Source organism: Haliotis cracherodii, unplaced genomic scaffold, assembly GCF_022045235.1.
Source record: "Haliotis cracherodii isolate W230 unplaced genomic scaffold, xgHalCrac1.p SCAF_9, whole genome shotgun sequence".
Taxonomy (NCBI): Eukaryota; Metazoa; Mollusca; class Gastropoda; order Lepetellida; family Haliotidae; genus Haliotis; species Haliotis cracherodii.
Genome location: NW_027266343.1, coordinates 3,459,634 through 3,479,762, shown reverse-complemented (window position 1 = coordinate 3,479,762; position 20,129 = coordinate 3,459,634). Strand labels below are relative to the sequence as shown.

At 39.7% G+C, this 20,129-nt stretch overlaps 1 protein-coding gene across 1 annotated transcript; it reads left to right on the top strand.

Moving 5' to 3' along the window:
- Positions 1-3,436: 3,436 nt before the first annotated feature.
- On the top strand, positions 3,437-19,176 carry LOC139452618 (cilia- and flagella-associated protein 58-like). Its single transcript, XM_071234152.1, has 17 exons — positions 3,437-3,547; positions 3,772-3,858; positions 5,240-5,455; positions 7,105-7,253; positions 7,961-8,117; positions 8,574-8,768; positions 9,797-9,934; positions 11,077-11,236; positions 12,987-13,069; positions 13,656-13,847; positions 14,273-14,434; positions 15,109-15,396; positions 16,353-16,576; positions 16,760-16,871; positions 17,041-17,265; positions 17,558-17,691; positions 18,461-19,176. Exons 1-17 carry the CDS (start codon positions 3,539-3,541, stop codon positions 18,576-18,578), a joined length of 2,649 nt encoding a protein of 882 aa, XP_071090253.1. The 5' UTR covers positions 3,437-3,538; the 3' UTR covers positions 18,579-19,176.
- The last annotated feature ends 953 nt before the right edge of the window (positions 19,177-20,129 follow it).

Below are 20,129 nucleotides of genomic sequence, written 5' to 3'. Positions count from 1 at the left end.
GTCTGGAGAGGTGGCGGACAGTCCACAGACACAGTCACGCCGATCGCGGGAAGTTTGAAGTCTAACGACGCCTGATTGCACTTGTGGAAGTTTAAGGGATGAACTGAACAGGATTACTGAAAGATGCAACTGGTGTCCTTAATACGGATTAATAAAAGGTCAGTGTTGCTACAGGATGTGTGAGGTGTATGGGTTTAGAGTGGGAGGGTACAGATTAGCGCATACAGCATGAACTGGGCTCCGTCTAGTTAAAAATAAGGCACACATGTTAGCGTGACGCTTAGGTGTCTGATGGCAGCTGATTGCAGTTACAGGGTAAAACGTGTTGCTGTGGGATTATAGGAAGATGTACGGGTTTTCATACATGCAATCACCGCTGCAGATTATCGAAGTCTGGACGCTGATGATTGCACTTACAGATCAAAGATGTGAAATGGATTAAGATTGGGGACATGCACGTGTACAGGATTAGGCTTCTTCGACTACAGATTATCTTGTAGAAACGTCGGGTAATACGAGCAGGACAGTAGTACGTTAAGACTTGGTATCCCACAGCTGTAGAACTACTTATGTTCATTTAATAAACGTGTCTTGAATCTTAATTTTCAAGTTTCAATTACATTTTATGTTAGATACAACATAAAAATCAGTTATATGCTAAATACTACATTTACATATGGGATTTACATTTTAAAATATGCAACAAATGTAGGGTGAATTGTAAAAAAGCGTTATGCTTTTCAGCCAACGAAACTGTGTGCCGTTTGAGCCAAATCACGACTGGGGATACCATACATTGGATTCACACATTTTACCTACGTTGTGATTCAAACAGGTCTTCCTTGTGAGGAGGAAACGCTATAACCCCTAGGCTACCGTATAGCCCAAAGTAATATAAGAATATGTTAGTCACATGCATCTCATGCTTCAAAAAAGCGGATTCCATATTACATCTATTTTTTACGATGTACCTTTTATAAGGATTTGAATATTAACGGTTTTGATAAGTATTAATTTAAACAGAGGATTCAACAATAATTTGATATTGCTAGTGAGGACGTGGTTGATGGTGCGGATGAGGGAGTTGATGTGGATGCGGGAATGGATACAGGTGAGGGTGTGTTTAAGAAATAGGGTGTGTGTAAGGGTAATGTGTGACGGTGAGGGTGAGGGCGAGGGTTCGGATGTGATTGAACGGATGTCAATGAGGGTTTGGATGTGTCTGAATGAGCGGGTGTGTTTGAGTGGTTTGAGTAAGCTGCTGTGAGTGAATGCCTGGATATGGGAATTGATGTGGTTGTGTGTATATGGGATGTTTATATGTAATATTATGAATGTTATTTTCATAATTACTATTAAATGTGGTGTGTACACATATAAAATATTGTTTCTATGAGTCTTTTAGTGTCTCGTAGGCCATTTTGGCCGGCCACTGAATTTTTACATTCTTGCCTTGTCATTTTATATGTAGAGTGGGTGACACTATGATAAAATATTCTTCTTCTTCATGATATTTGTACATCACCAGCGTTCACTGACTTAGATGCAATCAGTATTAACGAGCTTAACTCTGCATCCCTCTATGGTCTTTGTGTCTCCCAATCTGTCCTACAAACATCCCAGTGTCCGAGGTGTGTCCGTGTGTCCGATCTGCTAATATTGGTCCTCAGACGCCAGACTGTCTGGAGAGGTGGCGGACAGTCTACAGACACAGTCACGCCGAACGCGGGAAGTTTGAAGTCTAACAACGCCCGATTGCACTTGTGGAAGTTTAAGGGTTAAACTGAAAAGGATTATGTCGGAAATGCTGTTTTTTACGGATTAATACGCAAGGTCGATGCTGCTGGAGGATTAGTGAAGAGCACGTGAAAAGGAAGGACTCGCGACATATTTGCATGTAGATAGATGGGATGAACTGGACTCCGTCTAGTTAAAATAACGCCGCACAAAATCATTGTTAGGAACTGACCATTTGATATTCTTGGTAGGTGTGTTAATTACAGCAGTTATTTGTGGAACACTTTTCAAACTGTTTTTTTTATTAATTGTTTACGCCGCACTCGGCAATATTCCAGCTATATGACGGCGGTCTGTAAATAATCGGCTGATTGCACTTAAATAGGTCAGCTAGGGAAATGTAGATATCTACATGCAACGCAAGAGATGAACTGACAGTCATGTGTGTATACCTTGTCCGGAATGCTGGACACCCGAGACAGACATTGTTATTTTCGTTCTTTAGGAATCTATTTTTTATTAAAAAAGTGCCATTGTTAATCTAAAAACCCTCACATACGATAAACTGTCATACGATCATGTAAGAATTTTAAATTCGGATAAGGAAGTACACGCAGTCGGCAAGGGTGATGTGGGTTGTGGTCAAAGCAGAATATCAAGTAGCAGTTAGTTATAATATTTATAGAGGTTTTTATTTTACGGCAGACATTCTTTTCTTTTAAAAGTCTGAAAAAAGCGGCCACTACATGGGATCAAAAGGACAATATCAATAAAGGCGAATATGTACATGATCGTCGCCCCGAAATCTAAGTGTTTAAAGTCTGAAAAAAGAGGATTTAAATTTAAAGATTAAGGGGCTAAGGGATGCGGGCTATGTATAGTATGATAATATCAATATTTGCGATTGAGAACACACCTTGACAGTATTTCTTTGAAGGATGTGGCACCGTCTGGGTAAATATTCACTCATAAGGCCAAACAGTCAGATAACTAGAGTTTAACATTTTTTCAGCTTCAGTGTTTTTTTCTTTACCCGTGCTTATTTTATACCGGCCACGTGCAGCTTCCCAGGGCAAGGGAGTTAACTGACTATAAAAACTGGACTTTTACAGTCAGTTAACTCCCTTGCCCCGGGAAGATGGCTATATGTGACTAACATTTGGGGGATTTATTCTTGACCGCGTTAAATAACACAGTTCATGTTTAAAAACGAATATAGCCCAATTAATCTTAATATACATTCTTTAAAATGTTCATGGGATCAGAATGGCGTGAACGTGTTTTTTAATCTCATATGTCGTTACATATGCACATAGAGTCCATGCGTCTAAATTCTTGGGAAATGCAAAGGAAGAAATTGATATACCATTGGGAATTTCTAATTCAGTACATGTTTAAAAGAAAATTGATTGAAAATTGCAGTAGCTTTGTTTGAGATATTATTTCAGATATGGTGTCATATTTTACTAATGCTTCAGTTATTTTCGAAAAATAATCGAAATTAACATTCATATTTATTCGTAACTATGGTAAAGCGCTCTTTCAAGTTACACACCTTAAATCTTTCTAGATTCTGGCACGTTTTAATGATACGTTAAATGGCAATACATTAACAGGTTAACCACATTTTTAGCGGTCTTCATACCTTCTCAAGGGAGGTAATTAGCTAATCTTTCCGGTTGGTTACTAGTAGCAACGGTGACTCCATATTGTAAATAGGTTGAAGTGAGAAAAGCTCCACTTGCAGTCGCCTAGCGTTTTTAAATGTTTATTGTGTGATTTTTGAGGTTTTTCAAGGACAATGTCGGAGGTAAATCACCAAAAGAAAACATTCATGAATTTAGTTATTGTTTCAGTACGCCAAACGCCTTACATTTTAAAACTTCTCAACCAAACAATTAGATCAGCGACACTGACATTTTCTACTTCTCGATTATGTCTTATGAGACACCTGCTTGGTGTGTACCTCTGTGTGTATCAATTTCAACTGTTTTTGTGCCCGTCATTTCAGGAAACTGTTGTTTATTGTTACAGGAGAAGAAGGAATCAACTTCGAAAGAGGGTGGAAAATCATCCATCGATGACAGTGCTTTTGAAGCACTGGAAAAGGACTTCCAGGATGTGAGTGTTATGCTTGAGCTTGATGAGATGATCGCTTTAGTCCTGGTCAACTAGATAATAACTAAAAAGAGACGTTAATGGTTTACTTAAGATATTATCTAGTCCTAAACTAAATCATTATCATATAATATCCATCTATAAGATAGGGCAAGATATTATTCAGAATCATAACATTGACATAATATGTAGACCACATAGACCTAATTCATCACTATATTTATAATGAAATATACCATCAGTCGGTGTGCATTATTAGTTACTGGCAAAGAATCATTCATGAGTAAACTGGAAATTATTGCTAGTTTGCCAAATTGCACACACACACACACACACACACACACACACACACACACACACACACACACACACACACACACACACACACACACACACACACACACCAGGAAGCATTTATCATCCACAAGCATTTAAAAGAAAATATAACAACATTCATTGGTAAAAGGTCTGAACTTTTATCGTTACATGTTGTTGTATTTGATATCAAAGGACACAAAGGTAAGATTCTAATTGTCATCCAAAATCATTCTTCTACAGGGTTTTTTAGTTTGTAAACAGTAATAACCAGTGTCGTGAGTGTCAAAAGTATTCTCATGTTATGGATTTTCGAACCACTAAGGAGTCGGTGGGGTAGCCTAGTGGATAAAGCATTTGCTGGTCACTCTGAAGACCCAGGTTCGATTCCCCACATGGGTACATCTTGTGAAGCCCATTTCTGGTGTCCCCCACCGTGATATTGCTGGAATATTGCTAAAGGCAGTGTAAAACCATACTCACTCACTCACTCACGCATTTAACCCCATAGCAGTATTTCTGATTACATGTCTCATAACAATCCCAAGACACTAAAATTATTTCTTTCCCTTGGAACATTTAATTCTGTTAACACTTGGATGGTCAAATAACCATGTCTTTTTATTTTATATATAATACATACACTATTAAAATAAAAGGAATAGGAACACATCAATATTCAAAGTTCATTTGTAGGTTCTACCTCTTGAATATCCCACCTTTTCCTGCTACATGACAATCTTTGAAAGTTGACAACTCCGTCCTTGACCTCACCCATGAAAGTCATTGGGTCAACCAATGAAAGATCTTTCTCTCATACCAAGACATGACGAAACATATCAGACCTTGCTGCAAAGGAAGGTTTGAATATAATTACAACAGAACAAAATGGCCCTGGAGGGCAACAATACCCCGGTTTACCCCAGTGATGGTCTGCAAAGCATTGTGGTGCAATTTCAGTGATATAGTGATATATCCTGGGAGATATTGCTTGATCTTGCCCAATTTATATCACCTGTCGGAGCCAGTTTGGGATGATAAATAAATTCATCTCTTTTTTTTTAATTAGGTCCTCGGAGAGCTCATGGGGGATAGAAGTTTGGAAAAATTCCGAACAGAATATGAAAAGCTACACAAAGCGCTGAAGAAATCCCATGAAAGTGAGAAACGTCTCATGCAAAAATGTAGAGAACTCAATGCAGAAATTGTGGCCAACTCCGCGAAAGTTTCTACAGCTCTGAAACTCTCACAAGAAGATCAAGCTACCATTGCCTCACTCAAAAAGGTAAGTGTCATTTTCAACTTTTTGTATGTCTGGTAACTTTTGAAATAGTTTCACTCAGGTTTAACATGATGAAGATCATGCCCAGTGTTGGAAATAAAGTAAGAACGTCAAGGTGTGCTTGTCATGACCCTAATGCTAAACAAAAGATTGAAGGGCTCCGTAGCTTCAATTCCATAGAAAGACCCTGAAGGACATCAGGACATGTGAACCTTATGTTTGAATACTGCCAACATCACTGGAAACAACATTAATCATTCAGTGCTTTGTTCGGATCGTCTTCCCATGGCAAGAGAGTTAACTGACTTTAAAAGTCCAGTTTCCACCCTTGCAGAACTAGGCTGGAATTACTGGGCTCGATCGTAGCACCACCAGTGGCTATTACCAGCTATGTCCCTTCTAAGCCTTTCCTATGGACCAATCAGATTCCACCACTCGTATCACTTGCGTTTGCTTCACACAAAATGGTGGCGCCCAATCAGGAGGATCTGATCAATAATCAAGATCTATATTGTGATAAAACGGGTCTTACATCGCGAAATGCATCAAAACATGCGAGCACATTGTTTAAAAACATGAAAAGATTTGGAAAATATCTGCTGACAACAAGTTGGTGGTGGACATGCTTTGCAAATCCTGCAATCGACCAAAATCTGCACGATGATTTACGAACCGGATTTCGATTTCGGTGCGCGATTTTGATTGGACTATGCATAGACTCATTAGTCCAGCCAAAATGTAACTCCAAAATACCAGCCTAGTTCGGCAAGGGTGGAAACTGGACTTTTATAGTCAGTTAACTCACTTGCCTCGGGAAGATGTGTTCGGATGGAACACTTGTGTTTCCAGTAACCCTATTAAACCATCATATCACTGAAATTGTTCATGTTAGGCCATAATATATAAATTATTTGATTTCATGCCCTCCCTCCACAACAAAATATTCTGTCTTACATCATTTCAACTATCTCCAAGTACAAGTATCTACAGTTGTAGAAAATCAATACGTTTATCTTTGTTTACTTGATGAAATTCACCTAATGATGAAGTCCTACCAAGCCACTGTGTTTCATATGAACACTCCCATCACCTTCATCTATTAATGTACACAAAATAAATCACATTTACCTCACATTCTTTAAAAAGTGTAATTTTTTTAGGGTCTCGTGGCATCTTTTAATCGGTAATCTTTTTCTAGCCCAAATCTGTTAAAGGACTTTTATCTGATGTAAAAAGATCTGCTCTGTTTTGAGGGACTGGTAATTTATTATAGAGGGTTTGATATAGGTCTTAGGACTAGTATTCTTTGCTGACTGCTGACTGCTGACTACCTCCCCTCCCCATTCTCCCCTACCCACCCATACATGTAACAATTTTCATGACCACCCCCTCCCTATGATAAATGACAAGTCACTAAAACATTCAAATTTGGAACTTTTTTATTTGATAAAAAAACTGTGACATTTTTTCATGGCTTACCCCAATAGTTGTGATAAATGTTTGTGACCCCCCTCCTCCTCCCCACAACTCCCACCTTTCGCTGCCAACTCCCCAGGGGTGAGTGTTAAATTTCATAACCTACCCATTGATGACATGTATTAGGTGAAAAAGGCGTTCTATCATTGTTATTTATGTTGTTTTCTGAAATGCAGGAAATAGAAAAGGCATGGAAAATGGTCGATGCAGCTCACGAGAAAGAGACCCGAGCAAGGGAGACAATCCAGTCTCTGAAGATGGAGATCTCAAATTTGAGCAAACTGGTGGAACAGGGAGCTGGTCTCACCATGGGACAAGAACACAGGTCAGCATTTTACACACATATACAATATCCACCAGGGGATTCCAGGTTAGAATTGGTCCCCAGGAACCTTGTCCAAGACACGTTAATGCTCCATCAGGTGGCGAGGCGACTTGACTGATTGCAAGTCATCATACCCAGATGACTTGGAATGCTTATCATATCATAATACATGTATATAAGAGATATTAAAAATAAATAAATGCCTTATGTTTTTTAAAAAGCTTTATAATTTATTTATTGTGGCCTTATTGGATTTTTTAAGAATGAATTTTTTCTACTCCCTGCTATCTGTTCAAGGGCTTTTATGTGAAACACAAATATTTCATGTGAGTATTTCATAATGTGAAACACAAATATACAAAAATATGCCCCCTGCCCTCACGTTTATGAAAAAGTCTTTCCAAAATGATATCACTTGCACCTTCAGCGCGTTGTCCAAGTTGCTCTTCTTCTTTATTCAAGTTTTCATGTTGGTTGATTTTATAAACCGACCAATGTACACTATAAAGCCTTCTGGTGAATGACTGGGTCATAATACCTGATTAACTATAGGTGCTCACTCCATCAACCTCCAGGATTGTCTGCTCTGACCGACATCAGACTCGGTAGTCTGTCACAAAATATCAGTTACACACCTGCCAGTGTGTCAAATCCTAGCAACTCACTATCTCACAGCGCAGGTTACATTTATGGATGTATTTTTCTAGTGTGAATGAGCTGCTGAAGATCAAGGAGGAGCTGACAAAGGAGCGTGATGAGCAGCTCCAGGAGATCACGAAGCTCCGCGAACAGCTCGCAGAATCCACCAGCCAGCAGGGCACTTTGGAGCAGGAGCGAGCCAACGCAGAGGAGAAAATACAGGAGGTACAGGATTATTATCATTGTTGTTTAAATTATTACAATAAATAATATATGGATCATATTTGATGATGCAGATATTTCATTTGAATGATAATTATCCTCATTCATATTATCAATATAAAAATAATACTTATCTAATCCATATTGCAGATTATTTTACGTACACGTACCTACTACTGGTTATCATAGCCGGGGTAGAATAGGTCTTCAGCAACCCATGCTTGTCGTAAGAGTCGACTTACGGGATCGGGTGTTTAGACTCGCTGACTTGGTTTATGCATGTTATTGTATCCCAATTGCGTGGATCGATGCCCATGATATCAATCACTGGATTGTCTGGTCCGGACTTGATTATGTAAAGATATATAGCTGGGATATGGCTGAGTGGCATTAAACAAGAACAAACAAACATTAATTCCTGGAAATATCCTTCCCCATGGTGTTGATGTCTGCTTCCAGATCTCTCAAGACATACAGGTTCGCAACAATGAGGCCCAGCGCGAGGCTCGCAAGAAGGACAAGCTAGAGCGAGAGCTGAAGCAGACAAAGGCCGACCTTGATGGTAAGGCCTCTGAGATCAAGGCCATGACAGGACAGATAGAGAGGTTCAAACAAGACATCAGCAAACTGGAGATGCAGCTGAAGGAACAGAGGGTAAGTCTTGGAGATCGTGGTTAGCAACAGATTGTAAATCAGAGGGAGATCGTGGTTAGCAACAGATTGTAAATCAGAGGGAGATCGTGGTTAGCAACAGATTGTAAATCAGAGGGAGATCGTGGTTAGCAACAGATTGTAAATCAGAGAGAGATCGTGGTTAGCAACAGATTGTAAATCAGAGGGAGATCATGGTTAGTAACTGATTGTAAATCAGAGGGAGATCGTGGCTAGTAACTGATTGTAAATCAGTGTTAGATTGTGGTTATTAACTGATTGTAAATCAGAGAGAGATCGTGGTTAGTAACTGATTGTAAATCAGAGTGAGTTTGTGGTTAGTAACTGATTGTAAATCAGTGTTAGATTGTGGTTATTAACCGATTGTAAATCAGAGAGAGATCGTGGTTAGCAACAGATTGTAAATCAGAGAGAGATCGTGGTTAGTAACTGATTGTAAATCAGAGGGAGATTGTGGTTAGTAACTGATTGTAAATCAGAGTGAGTTTGTGGTTATTAACTGATTGTAAATCAGAGTGAGATTGTGGTTAGCAAGTGATTGTAAATCAGAGTGAGACTGTGGTTAGTAACTGATTGTAAATCAGAGTGAGATCATGGTTAGTAACTGATTGTAAATCAGAGGGAGATCGTGGTTAGTAACTGATTGTAAATCAGAGGGAGATCGTGGTTAGTAACTGATTGTAAAACAGAGTGAGCACATGGTGAGATTGTGGTTAGTAACTAATTGTAAATCAGAGTGAGATCGTGGTCCGTAACTGATTGTAAATCAGAGGGAGATCGTGGTCAGTAACTAATTGTAAAACAGAGGGTTAAGGATTTATGTGTTTTCTTCGCAGCGTTGCAGAACAAAAACATATATGAAAATATAATGAGAACATCAAATAAGAATATATATGTGTACATCAGGTAGTTATGAATCATAAATCAAATGAAAATAAACAAAGTGTTCCTAAAATAGGATCCTATTTGTTCAAGTGTTAGTTTGACACCAACATGTGGTTGCCTTGCAGGTATTCAATGAGCGTTCACTGAAGGACTCGGAGGTGATGCATGCTCGTTTCACCAAGCTGACCACAGACTATGAGAACCAGGTGGTTGCAGCTGACCTGCTCGCGGCAGAGAACCAGTCCAAGGTCACGGACCTCAAGGTATGATTATCCACATGTCCACTTTTTGTTTGCATTTTTAATAATATTTTAATATTCCCAAAAGGTATGTCAATGTTTATCAACCTTTGCCTCTCATATGATTTAATATTACAATTTGTCTGTTATTCTGTATAGAAACCTTATATATAGATCTACCAGATGTACCAGAGAAACAAACTACTGAATGTACAACAAGGCGATTTGAATATATACCATGCTGATCTTAATGTAATATGTTCCATGTATACTTTGTATTTGAAATGATGGGAATAGAAAAACAACAACAAAAAAAAGAAGAAAAAACAACAACAAAAACAAAAAAACAACAACAAAAAACAAAAAAAAACTTTGCCTCTCACCAATGATATGTTTAAATAATACATGTATAATAACATATTATTTGGTTACGGGTTGTTTGTCCTTTGGAAATAATGTTTGTACTAATGAATTGACAGTTATGTCATCAATCATCAGCATTTGAGGGAACTGTTCAAAAGCTTTATGTGGGATAAGAAACTTAAAAATATATAAGAATATTTAAACTGTCCTCAGAACACTAGCACACATCAATTTCCATTTTTCTTCATTTTCGGGTGGATCATTCTCAATAACAGAATCATTGCAATAGTAATAAAATCAGAACACTATAACCCTTTGGGGATTCCGGGTTAGGTCTCATTCTACAAGGTGACTAGATGGATCAGTTGGTCAGGCTTAGTGATTTGGTTGATTGTGTGTCATCATTGTTTGTTTGTTTGTTTGTTTGTTTGTTTGTTTGTTTGTTTGTTTGTAAGCACTGAACTCAGCAGTATTCCAGCTGCATGACAGCATTCTGTAAATGATAATGTCTAAATCAGAAAATCAAGTGCGACATGCGATTTGGATACGATGACATGCATTAACCAAGTCACCGAGTGTGACCAACATTTCCATTTAGTCTCTTCCTACAACAACATTGGTTGCCAGAGTGTGTGTCATTGTACCATGACATGGAATGTTGCTCATAACATCAGTCACTGGTGTGTCTGGTCCAGACACATTTTTTTAGAGGTTGCCATCAAACAGCAGGAATATTGCTGAGTCGTTAAACAAACAAACATAACACTGGAGCATTATGTTCATAACTCCATTGTATCTTGCAGCAAAAAGAAGACGAGGTCACTGGCTTGAAGGGTGAGACACAGCGGCTTGGTAAGGCAAGGGAGGTAATCCAGAGGAAGCTACGCCAAGCTGAGGACCAGAAGGGCGAAGTAGAACAACAGCGGGAGACGCTCAAGGGACAGGTCATTGGTCTGGAGAGAGGTATGCTACACACCTTGGACACTCTTTTTGTATTTTATGGTTGGACGATTTTTGCAAACTGATTTGCTTGGGTCAGTTGAAATTTTAAAAAATACAAAGAATGGGTAGCTCCCTATTTTTACGTCAGACGTTTTAATGAAAAAAAAATTGCTTTGGGGCAGCCGGTGCTTGTCGTAAGAGGCGACTAATGGGATCGGTGGTCAGACTTGCTGACTTGTTTGATGCATGTCATCATGGACCGATGCTGATGATGTCAATCACTGGATTGTCTGGTCCAGTCTCGATTATTTTATAGACCACAGGTGGAATATTGCTGAATGTGGCTTTAAACAAGAAACAAATCATTTAGTCATCATACATCGAAAACAGTATTTCCAAACAAAATTTTGAACTGTTCCAAACAAATAATAGATTTAGCCGTTAAATATTTAATACATGACATATTTGAAGTATGTTGTCTGGTAGGACAGTGTCAAATGTCACTGTGATGGCAGGTATTGCATTTTTAATGATGTGATGAATTATGTTGCCATGAGAGACCCAAGTATCAGTGTACTGTAAACACACTTTGTAGAAAATTACATGGTGAACAGTTATTCACGTGGGGCATTCAAATGGAGCAGGATTTAGATATCCCCTGTGACACTGATGACAACCAAGGTATTTATTTCTGACTTGATCATGTTGAATGTGCACATGATATTTACCTATCGGTCGATGAAAGGAAAAATAACAGATACTCAGATCTGCAGAAATTCTGTTTTGTTATGTCTGATTCATAATTTGTGATAGGCCGAAAGCTGGAAAATGCTTATGTTATGATTACCATATCTGTCATTATTGAACAGTAAACATACTTTTGTTGTCATCAGATAATTTTTTTTTACAAATATTGTAAAGATGTAGATATTTATCAGTTGAGCCTATCAGTAACTTGTTCAAAGCAATCTGCACCATGTACAACATACTGAGAAGAAATGTCTCGTCAATATTTGATCATTATGTAGGCGAATGCCAGAAAAAGAAAATCATTTTCCCTGAAGTTGATTTTAATCCTTAATGGTTTGACAATTTGAAGATAAAAGAAAGTGTCTCTTTTCTTGTTAAGTGAGTGAGTTGGGTTTACACCGCTTTGGACAGTATTCCAGTTATATCACTGCATGTCAGCTTGATGTGGGAGGAAAGCCCAAAGTGTTGCAGGTCTTAGACGTTTACCACTTCGGTGAAACCCTCGAGCACGGGTGACAAATCTAGGAACATAATCAAGGTGCAACTGGGATTTGAACTCACTACTACATGTTTGTGGGGTGCCCAAGGGAAGCAACTCTGCAGAGTTAATTGTGGCACATAAGACGACTAGGCTGCCTGTTCCCCCTTTTCTTGTTAAGACAATGTTAGATAGCACTAGGGGCGGTGGGGTAGCCAAGTGGTTAAAGCGTTCGCTCTTTACGCTGAAGACCTGGGTTTGATTCCCCTCATGGGCACAATATGTGAACCCCTTTTCTGGTGTCCATCGCCATGATATTGCTGGAATACTGCTAAAAGCTGCGTAAAATCATACCTACTTACTCACTCACAAATTACTGATAAGCTTATGAAGCAATTGTCTTCAGTGGTTTTGTACATACAGACAAAATCATACTTCTTTTGTAAAATAATCTTTGAAATTACATAGAATTGTTCTCTTTAGTAGCCATCCAGCTTCAATGTATTAGCTCTACTTGACAACTTATTGATTGAAATGTATCAGAACTGGAGGCTGCCAAGAAGCAGGGAGAGGCTGACAAGAAGGGAATCGACGACCTGGTCAGAGAAAGAGACATCCTCAACAAGGTGCGACTTACACATTGTATAAAGGATGTACATAGAGCAGTAGTTAAACCAGCAGATAGACATCTAACAACAACCTTAACAGAGCCCCTGTCTCAAAACAACCACATGGCGATGCTGGTCAGGAGTGTCTGTTGTAGAGACTACAGACTGTATTGGAGTAACATTAGAAGTTTGTGACTTATATCCACTAAACCTGATTCCAGTCGAATTCTGTTTGGTTTTGTAAGCTCAGCTTGTACTAGTCCAAACTTAAAATAAAGTGGAACTGATACAGCTAGAATAAAGAATATCAGAAACTTTCTGCCGTGTTGGTAAGGTATGTTGTAGCACTGAGATCACTTTGTGTAACTGGGTTGTCCAAGCGATGTGTGGTACATGTGTGTTAGACCCGTGAACATCCGGGTTAGAATAGGTCTTCAGCCACCTGTGCTTGCCGTAAGAGTCGACTAACGGGATTGGGTGGTCTGGCTTGCTGACTTGGCTATTAATGCATGTCAATGTATCCCAAACCTGGAATATTGCTGAGTGCGGCGTTAAACAACAAACAAACAAACATGGATGTTAACTGAGTGTTGTCTGTGTGTAGAACCTGCTGAAGGCAGCCAGCGCCACCCAGAAGCAGCTCCACCTGGTGAAGCTCCATGAGCAGAGCAAGAAGAACCTGGAGCAGGAGATCCAGAACTACAAGGAGGAGGCTCAGAAGCAGAGGAAGATCATCTACCAGCTGGAGAAGGAGAGGGACAGATACATCAATGAGGCCTCCGATCTCACACAGAAGGTGAGCTGGTAGTCGGGTGGAGTAGAGAGGTCAGTAGTGTTGAGAGGTAGTCAGAGAAATCGGTAGAGATGACAGTCAGAGAAATCGGTAGAGTTAGTCAGAGAAATTTGTAGAGATCAGAGGTAGTTAGAGAAATCGGTAGAGATGCGTTAGTCGGTAGTGATGGGAGGTAGTCAGGGAAATCGGTAGAGATGGTAATGAGTCAAAGGCATATGTATTGGGATGGGGAGATTTGGTAGCAGGAAGTCAGGGTGAGGGAGGATCCTGACACAGATAGCAGTAAGTATAATATCATGACTTCAAACATTAAGAATTAATAGAATCGAAAGTTCACAGGACAATTACCATGCCTCATTTGTTCAAGTGCCAGTGAGAAAATCCAGTTCCTGTTGCCTTGTGAGTCATTTATGTTTTGTCTTGTGTAGGTTCTCCAACACATGGAGGATGTCAAAGTTCGGGAGATGCAGATCTTTGACTACAAGAAGAAGATTGCAGAGGCAGAGACCAAGCTGAAGCAGCAGCAGAACCTGTACGAGGCTGTCCGCAGTGACAGGAACCTCTACAGCAAGAACCTCATAGAGTCACAGGTAGGCTGCAGGAATAGACCATACTGGGGCTGTTTTAGGATGGAGCTAGTGATGTGATGTCAGTATCTGCTACAGGTGATGCTACAAAACCAATTCAGTTGATCTTGATGTTCAGAATTTGGAGCAATATGACTTGTAGGATCGTGACTGTATTGTCATACAAAAGTATCAGCAGTTGAAGGAATTGAGGGGTATCCTTTTTGGGGTTTTAGGGGGATCCTGTATGGGTCCTTTGGGTCCTTGGTTAGGGTATTTGAATCTATGCAACCCCTTAATACAATATTTGTTAACCTTAAGACTCAAACAGACATTTCTTTTATGTTTGACTGTGACTTAGACCCCTTGAATTTCATTCTTAGCTCTGAACACTGATCTGAAAACATTCAGGTGGTTTGCTGTATGCTGGTAAGAGCAATACAACAGAGAATCTCCTCCATTTTGTACTGCAAGCATATAAAATGGAGTCGTTTTATCCAACAGAAACAAGAATAACAGAATAAGGTGCAAGACTCAAATAGGTAATGTAGGCGTATCATGATGTGTTGTGTCTGTGTCTGGATATTCCAACTCCTCGGTGTGGTCTCATGAGTATCAGTATATTCATGCAAGGTAAAGGAGTTATTGCTTACTTACCATTCTATGTTAGCTCCTACACTCTCTCTATTCCCACACAGGATGAGATCACGGAGATGAAGCGCAAGCTGAAGATCATGAACCACCAGATCGACCAGCTGAAGGAGGAGATCCAGGCCAAGGAGGCTGCACTGGTCAAGGAGCATCTGGAGCACCAGCGGGTGGAGAAGGAGAAGGAGACGCTGAAGGCGGAGCTGCAGAAGATGAAGCAGGCTGCTGCCGAGAGCGAGGCGTACATCAAGAACCAGGAGGCGGAGGAGAGGAAGCTGCTAAAGATCATTGCTGAGGCTGATGCTGAGAGAGTCCGACAGAAGAAGGAGTTGGATCAGGTGGGTGGTGATGATGATGATGATGATGATGATGATGATGATGATGATGATGATGATGATGATGATACTTTAAGGACATGGGGAGGAAAGCGATGTAAATATATTGGAAGTAGATGTTGATGAGATGTAATTGGATGTAAATGATATGAGATGGATGTAAATGAACTGGAAATAGATGTAAATGAACTGGAGATGGATGTAAATGAACTGGAGATGGATGTAAATGATATGAGATGGATGTAAATAAACTGGAAATGGATGTAAATGATATGAGATGGATGTAAATGATATAAGATGGATGTTAATAATATGAGATGGATGTAAATGAACTGGAGATGGATGTTAATGATATGAGATAGATGTAAATGATATGAGATAGATGTAAATGATATGAGATGGATGTAAATAAAATGAGATGGTTGTTGATGATATGAGATGGATGTAGATAACATGAGATGGATGTAAATGAGCTGGAGATGGATGTAAATAATATGAGATGGATTTAAATGAGCTGGCGATGGATGTAAATGATATGAAATGGATGTAAATAATATGAGATGGATGTAAATGAACTGGAGATGGATGTAAATGATCTGGAAATGGATGTAAATGATATGAGATGGATGTAAATGATATGAGATGGATGTAAATGAGCTGGCGATGGATGTAAATGATATGAAATGGATGTAAATAATATGAGATGGATGTAAATGAGCTGGAGATGGATGTAAATGATATGAGATGGATGTAAATGAACTGGAGATAAATGGAAATGTCATGGAAATTAATGGAAATATGAGCTGACATTTGACCCCCAATCTGCCTTGTGTACAGGGGATATGAGATGGATATAAATAATATGAGATGGATGTAAATAATATGAGATGAATGGAAATGTCATGGAAATTAATAGAAATGTGAGCTGACATTTGACACCCAATCTGCCTTGTGTACAGGTGATCAGCGAGAGAGACATCCTGGGCACACAGCTGGTGCGACGTAATGACGAGTTGGCGCTTCTGTACGAGAAGATCAAGATCCAGCAATCTGTCCTCAACAAGGGTGAAATCCAGTACAACCAGCGCCTCGAGGACATCCGTGTCCTCAAACTAGAGATCAAGAAACTCCGCCGAGAAAAGACAATCCTTCAGAAGAGTGTTGCAAATGTTGAAGATCTCAGGTGGGTGGTCATAACTGCAATATTTTATGGACATTTTGAAATATAGGCGAGTTTATTTATTTCTGGGAAAAAATACTTGGATCTTTTGTGTTGAAAATTATCAGTGTTAAGCCTGCTGTGAATTATTAATAAAGAACAACGTTCACTTCCTGGTTACTTGACTGATGTTGGTGTGGGTTGTAGGCGTGAGGTGTACCACATCCAGAGGGAGCTGCTGCGAGAGAGGACGCGCTGCAAGGCCTTGGAGGAGGAGCTGGAGAACCCCATGAACATCCATCGCTGGAGGAAATTGGAGGTACAGCAGCTGAACTTGATCACATGACCACAGGCTTGGAAAGCCTTCAATAATGCAGTGTGACTTAACAATCACATTCTATGAGAACAAACAAGACATCTCTTTCTTTAGCCTTCTTTGAATAAATTAAGGTATGTTAAGATGACAATACGTTTCTCTTCCATTCAAGGGCTCCGACCCCAGCACATACGAGATGATCCAGAAGATCCACACACTGCAGAAGCGACTGATCTCCAAGACGGAGGAGGTTGTTGAGAAGGAGCTTCTGATCCAGGAGAAGGAGAAGCTGTACCTCGAGCTCAAACACATTCTGGCACGCCAGCCCGGACCCGAGGTGGCTGAGCAGCTCCAGATATACCAGGGCACGCTCAAGGACAAGACAAAACAAATGAAGGTAAAACCTTGTCACAATGTTCTGTGTACTAGGCATGACTTTTGAGGGAATATTAATTGTTGTATAGTATTACGTTAGCATATATTTGGGAAAATTGTTTTGTTGTGAAGACTGAGCACACAATTTCATAAAAATATCCCCAAAACTATTCATGATGACTTTTTTGTTCAGTATATAAAAGCTAATATACTGATACAGTTTATTTGTTCATATCAAACCTCTGTTTTATACATGTCATACTCATGATCTTTTTTCAAAAGTTGATTCTTACCAATATTTCTCTCCACTCCAGGCCATGGCATCTGAACTGAACATGTACGAGTCTCAAGTGAATGAGTACAAGTACGAGATAGAGAGGATCGCGCGGGAACTGCAGGAAGTCAAGAAGAAATACTTCATGCAGAAAAAGAAGGAACAGCAAGTCAGGTAGGCCATGATATCCGTACTACAGCAAGACTTCCGTTACATGCAAAGTTATTATCATTTCTGTTGGTGGCCATTGGTGGCCCAGTCATCTAAGGTGCCACAATTTGCTGAGCAGGGTTCCTTCCCTTGGGCATGCCAGGAACCTATGGTCACGGGTTTGAATCCTAGATTCTCCCTGATTGATAATACTGTACAAAGTGGCATAAAATCCATCTTTAACTCACTCCCCTGAGGTAGATCCGGGTTAGAACTGGTCCCTAGCAACCTGTGCTGGTCTGAAGAGGTGACCAAGTGGATTGGGTGGTCAGACCCGGTGACTTGGTCGATTGTGTCATCATACCCTGGCATCAATTGTTTCTCACAATATCCATCACTGGATTGTCTGGTCCAGACTATACTGGTATGACACTCAACTCAATTGAGTGAAAGATATTGTCTGTTGTTTAACGCCGCAAACTCAGCAATATAAAGGCAGTCTGCAAATAATCAAGTCTGGACCCAGACAATCCATTGATTGACATCATAAGCAATGATCTACACAATTGGGGTATGATGACATGCATCAAGTCAGCGAGTCTGGCACCTTATCTCGTCAGTCGCTTCTTACAACAAGCATGGGTTGCTGAAGACCAATTCTAACCCAGATCTTCACAGGGTTGTTAAATGATCGAAGTGAAGAAGGAAATTGAAATATGATCATGAATATCCAACTTCCTGCTATAATGAATGTCCTTAGCAACCAGACTCCCATTGTTGGCGTTATTTGCAGGGAGCGGGATCGAGCATTGGCCCATGCTGGAGCCCCCATCATTCAAGCACAGAGAACAGATGCAGCACGATTCACAGGCGGCGGCTTCAACCTCAAAGCTCCCAAGACTGCAGCATAATGCACTGTGGAGCCAACTGTGATACCTTGCTGTTCAACTTCTCTTCCTGTTTTCGTAACTCAGTATTAGCCCAATATCAATTATTCCTTCCATTTTGTCATGTGGGTAGATTTTTGGCTTCACTATTTTCAACCCCCATCTGAAGAAAAGCTTAATGATTTTATCATTCTGGAAATATTTTGTTCCAAAGATTAACATTTTGTTTGTTCATTTAAACCAGCATTATTACACAGCCTGAGTTTTTAACTACCTCCTTTCTGTTTGGTTATTTTATGTTAGGAAGAGAAGGTGTTATATTTTAGCATCAAACATTACAGATGTGAAGTGAACATTTGAACAGATTGTACATATATGTAAATTGCAGAGTAATGTCAAAATCAGCTTTGTGATCTGTGCTTACGTTAGATTTTATTTATTCTCACATTCCGTCCAGGCAGAGTTCACTGGAGCATTAAAGTACATATACTGAATTGCAAAGATATTTTGGCAAGCTACGTACATGCAAGCTGTTTTAGTTGTACCTGTATGTTGTTCTGTTGACCTTGTGTCTTCAATACTGTGATTGTTTTGATATATACACCATATAAAAACAACAAATACAACACTGGCTTCCTGTTTTTTATTTGAATTCATTTGATCAATAGATTTGGCATTGTTTATTGGACCCTCATTCATAACAACAAAGAACATGAAGAATTGTCTATACTTCACGGGTTTGCATACACTACATTCCTCCTTCACCTCATACAGCTAACTTGTGGTGTAGTCGCTATCTTAAACAAGGCATTTAACAAAGGCCTGGTTCCAGAAAAAGCTCTGACAAACAAGAGCTCTGGTGGTTGTTCTCGTGGGTTTGACCAATAAAGTGGCCATAACGTGGTTTAGTGTTTTTGCTTTGCAGTCATGTGACCATGTGACCTTCGGTCATGAAAACACACCCCCTTGGTCATGATCACATGACAGCCCAAACAATATGGCATCAATGATGCTTGGTATTGTGCCACTGACAATTTTTTAGGAAGAAGCTGGCGTAAGCTCAACATGCAATTGAAATAAGAACAGATCATGGTGGTGGTCATGAAATATGATCATACAGAACTGTTACCAAAACTGTTCTGATCAGTGACGAATCCATGACCGGCTGCCTGGTCAAGTCACAGAAACATACCCCAGCTTATATCACACCAACGGCAATATTTCTTGCTTGACAACACACTGCTGTAATCACAGGCAACGGTTCGCACAAAGTACATGAGTAGGGTTTAGTTGATTAACTTACTAAACATACAGACACACACACACACAGACAGACACACACACACACACAGACAGACACACACATCACTATTATACCACATAGTGGCCATATGTATTGACAGGTGATGGAGGAACACTATGTCTACAAATCTCTGCAGTATTGACAAGATTTGGTCCCTCTTTGTACTCTCTCAACAAACAGCAAGATGTCTTTCCAAGTACATGTATGCCAGCTTCCAATAATGACAACAATAGAACAATTTCCTAACAAAGTCAGGACAAGGGAATGATTCA

Bases quoted from the DNA above. Each gene is read 5' to 3' on its own strand.
- LOC139452618 (XM_071234152.1), top strand. The intron at 5,456-7,104 runs GTAAGTGTCATT...TCTGAAATGCAG, and splicing joins CCATTGCCTCACTCAAAAAG to GAAATAGAAAAGGCATGGAA. The intron at 14,435-15,108 runs GTAGGCTGCAGG...ATTCCCACACAG, and splicing joins AGAACCTCATAGAGTCACAG to GATGAGATCACGGAGATGAA.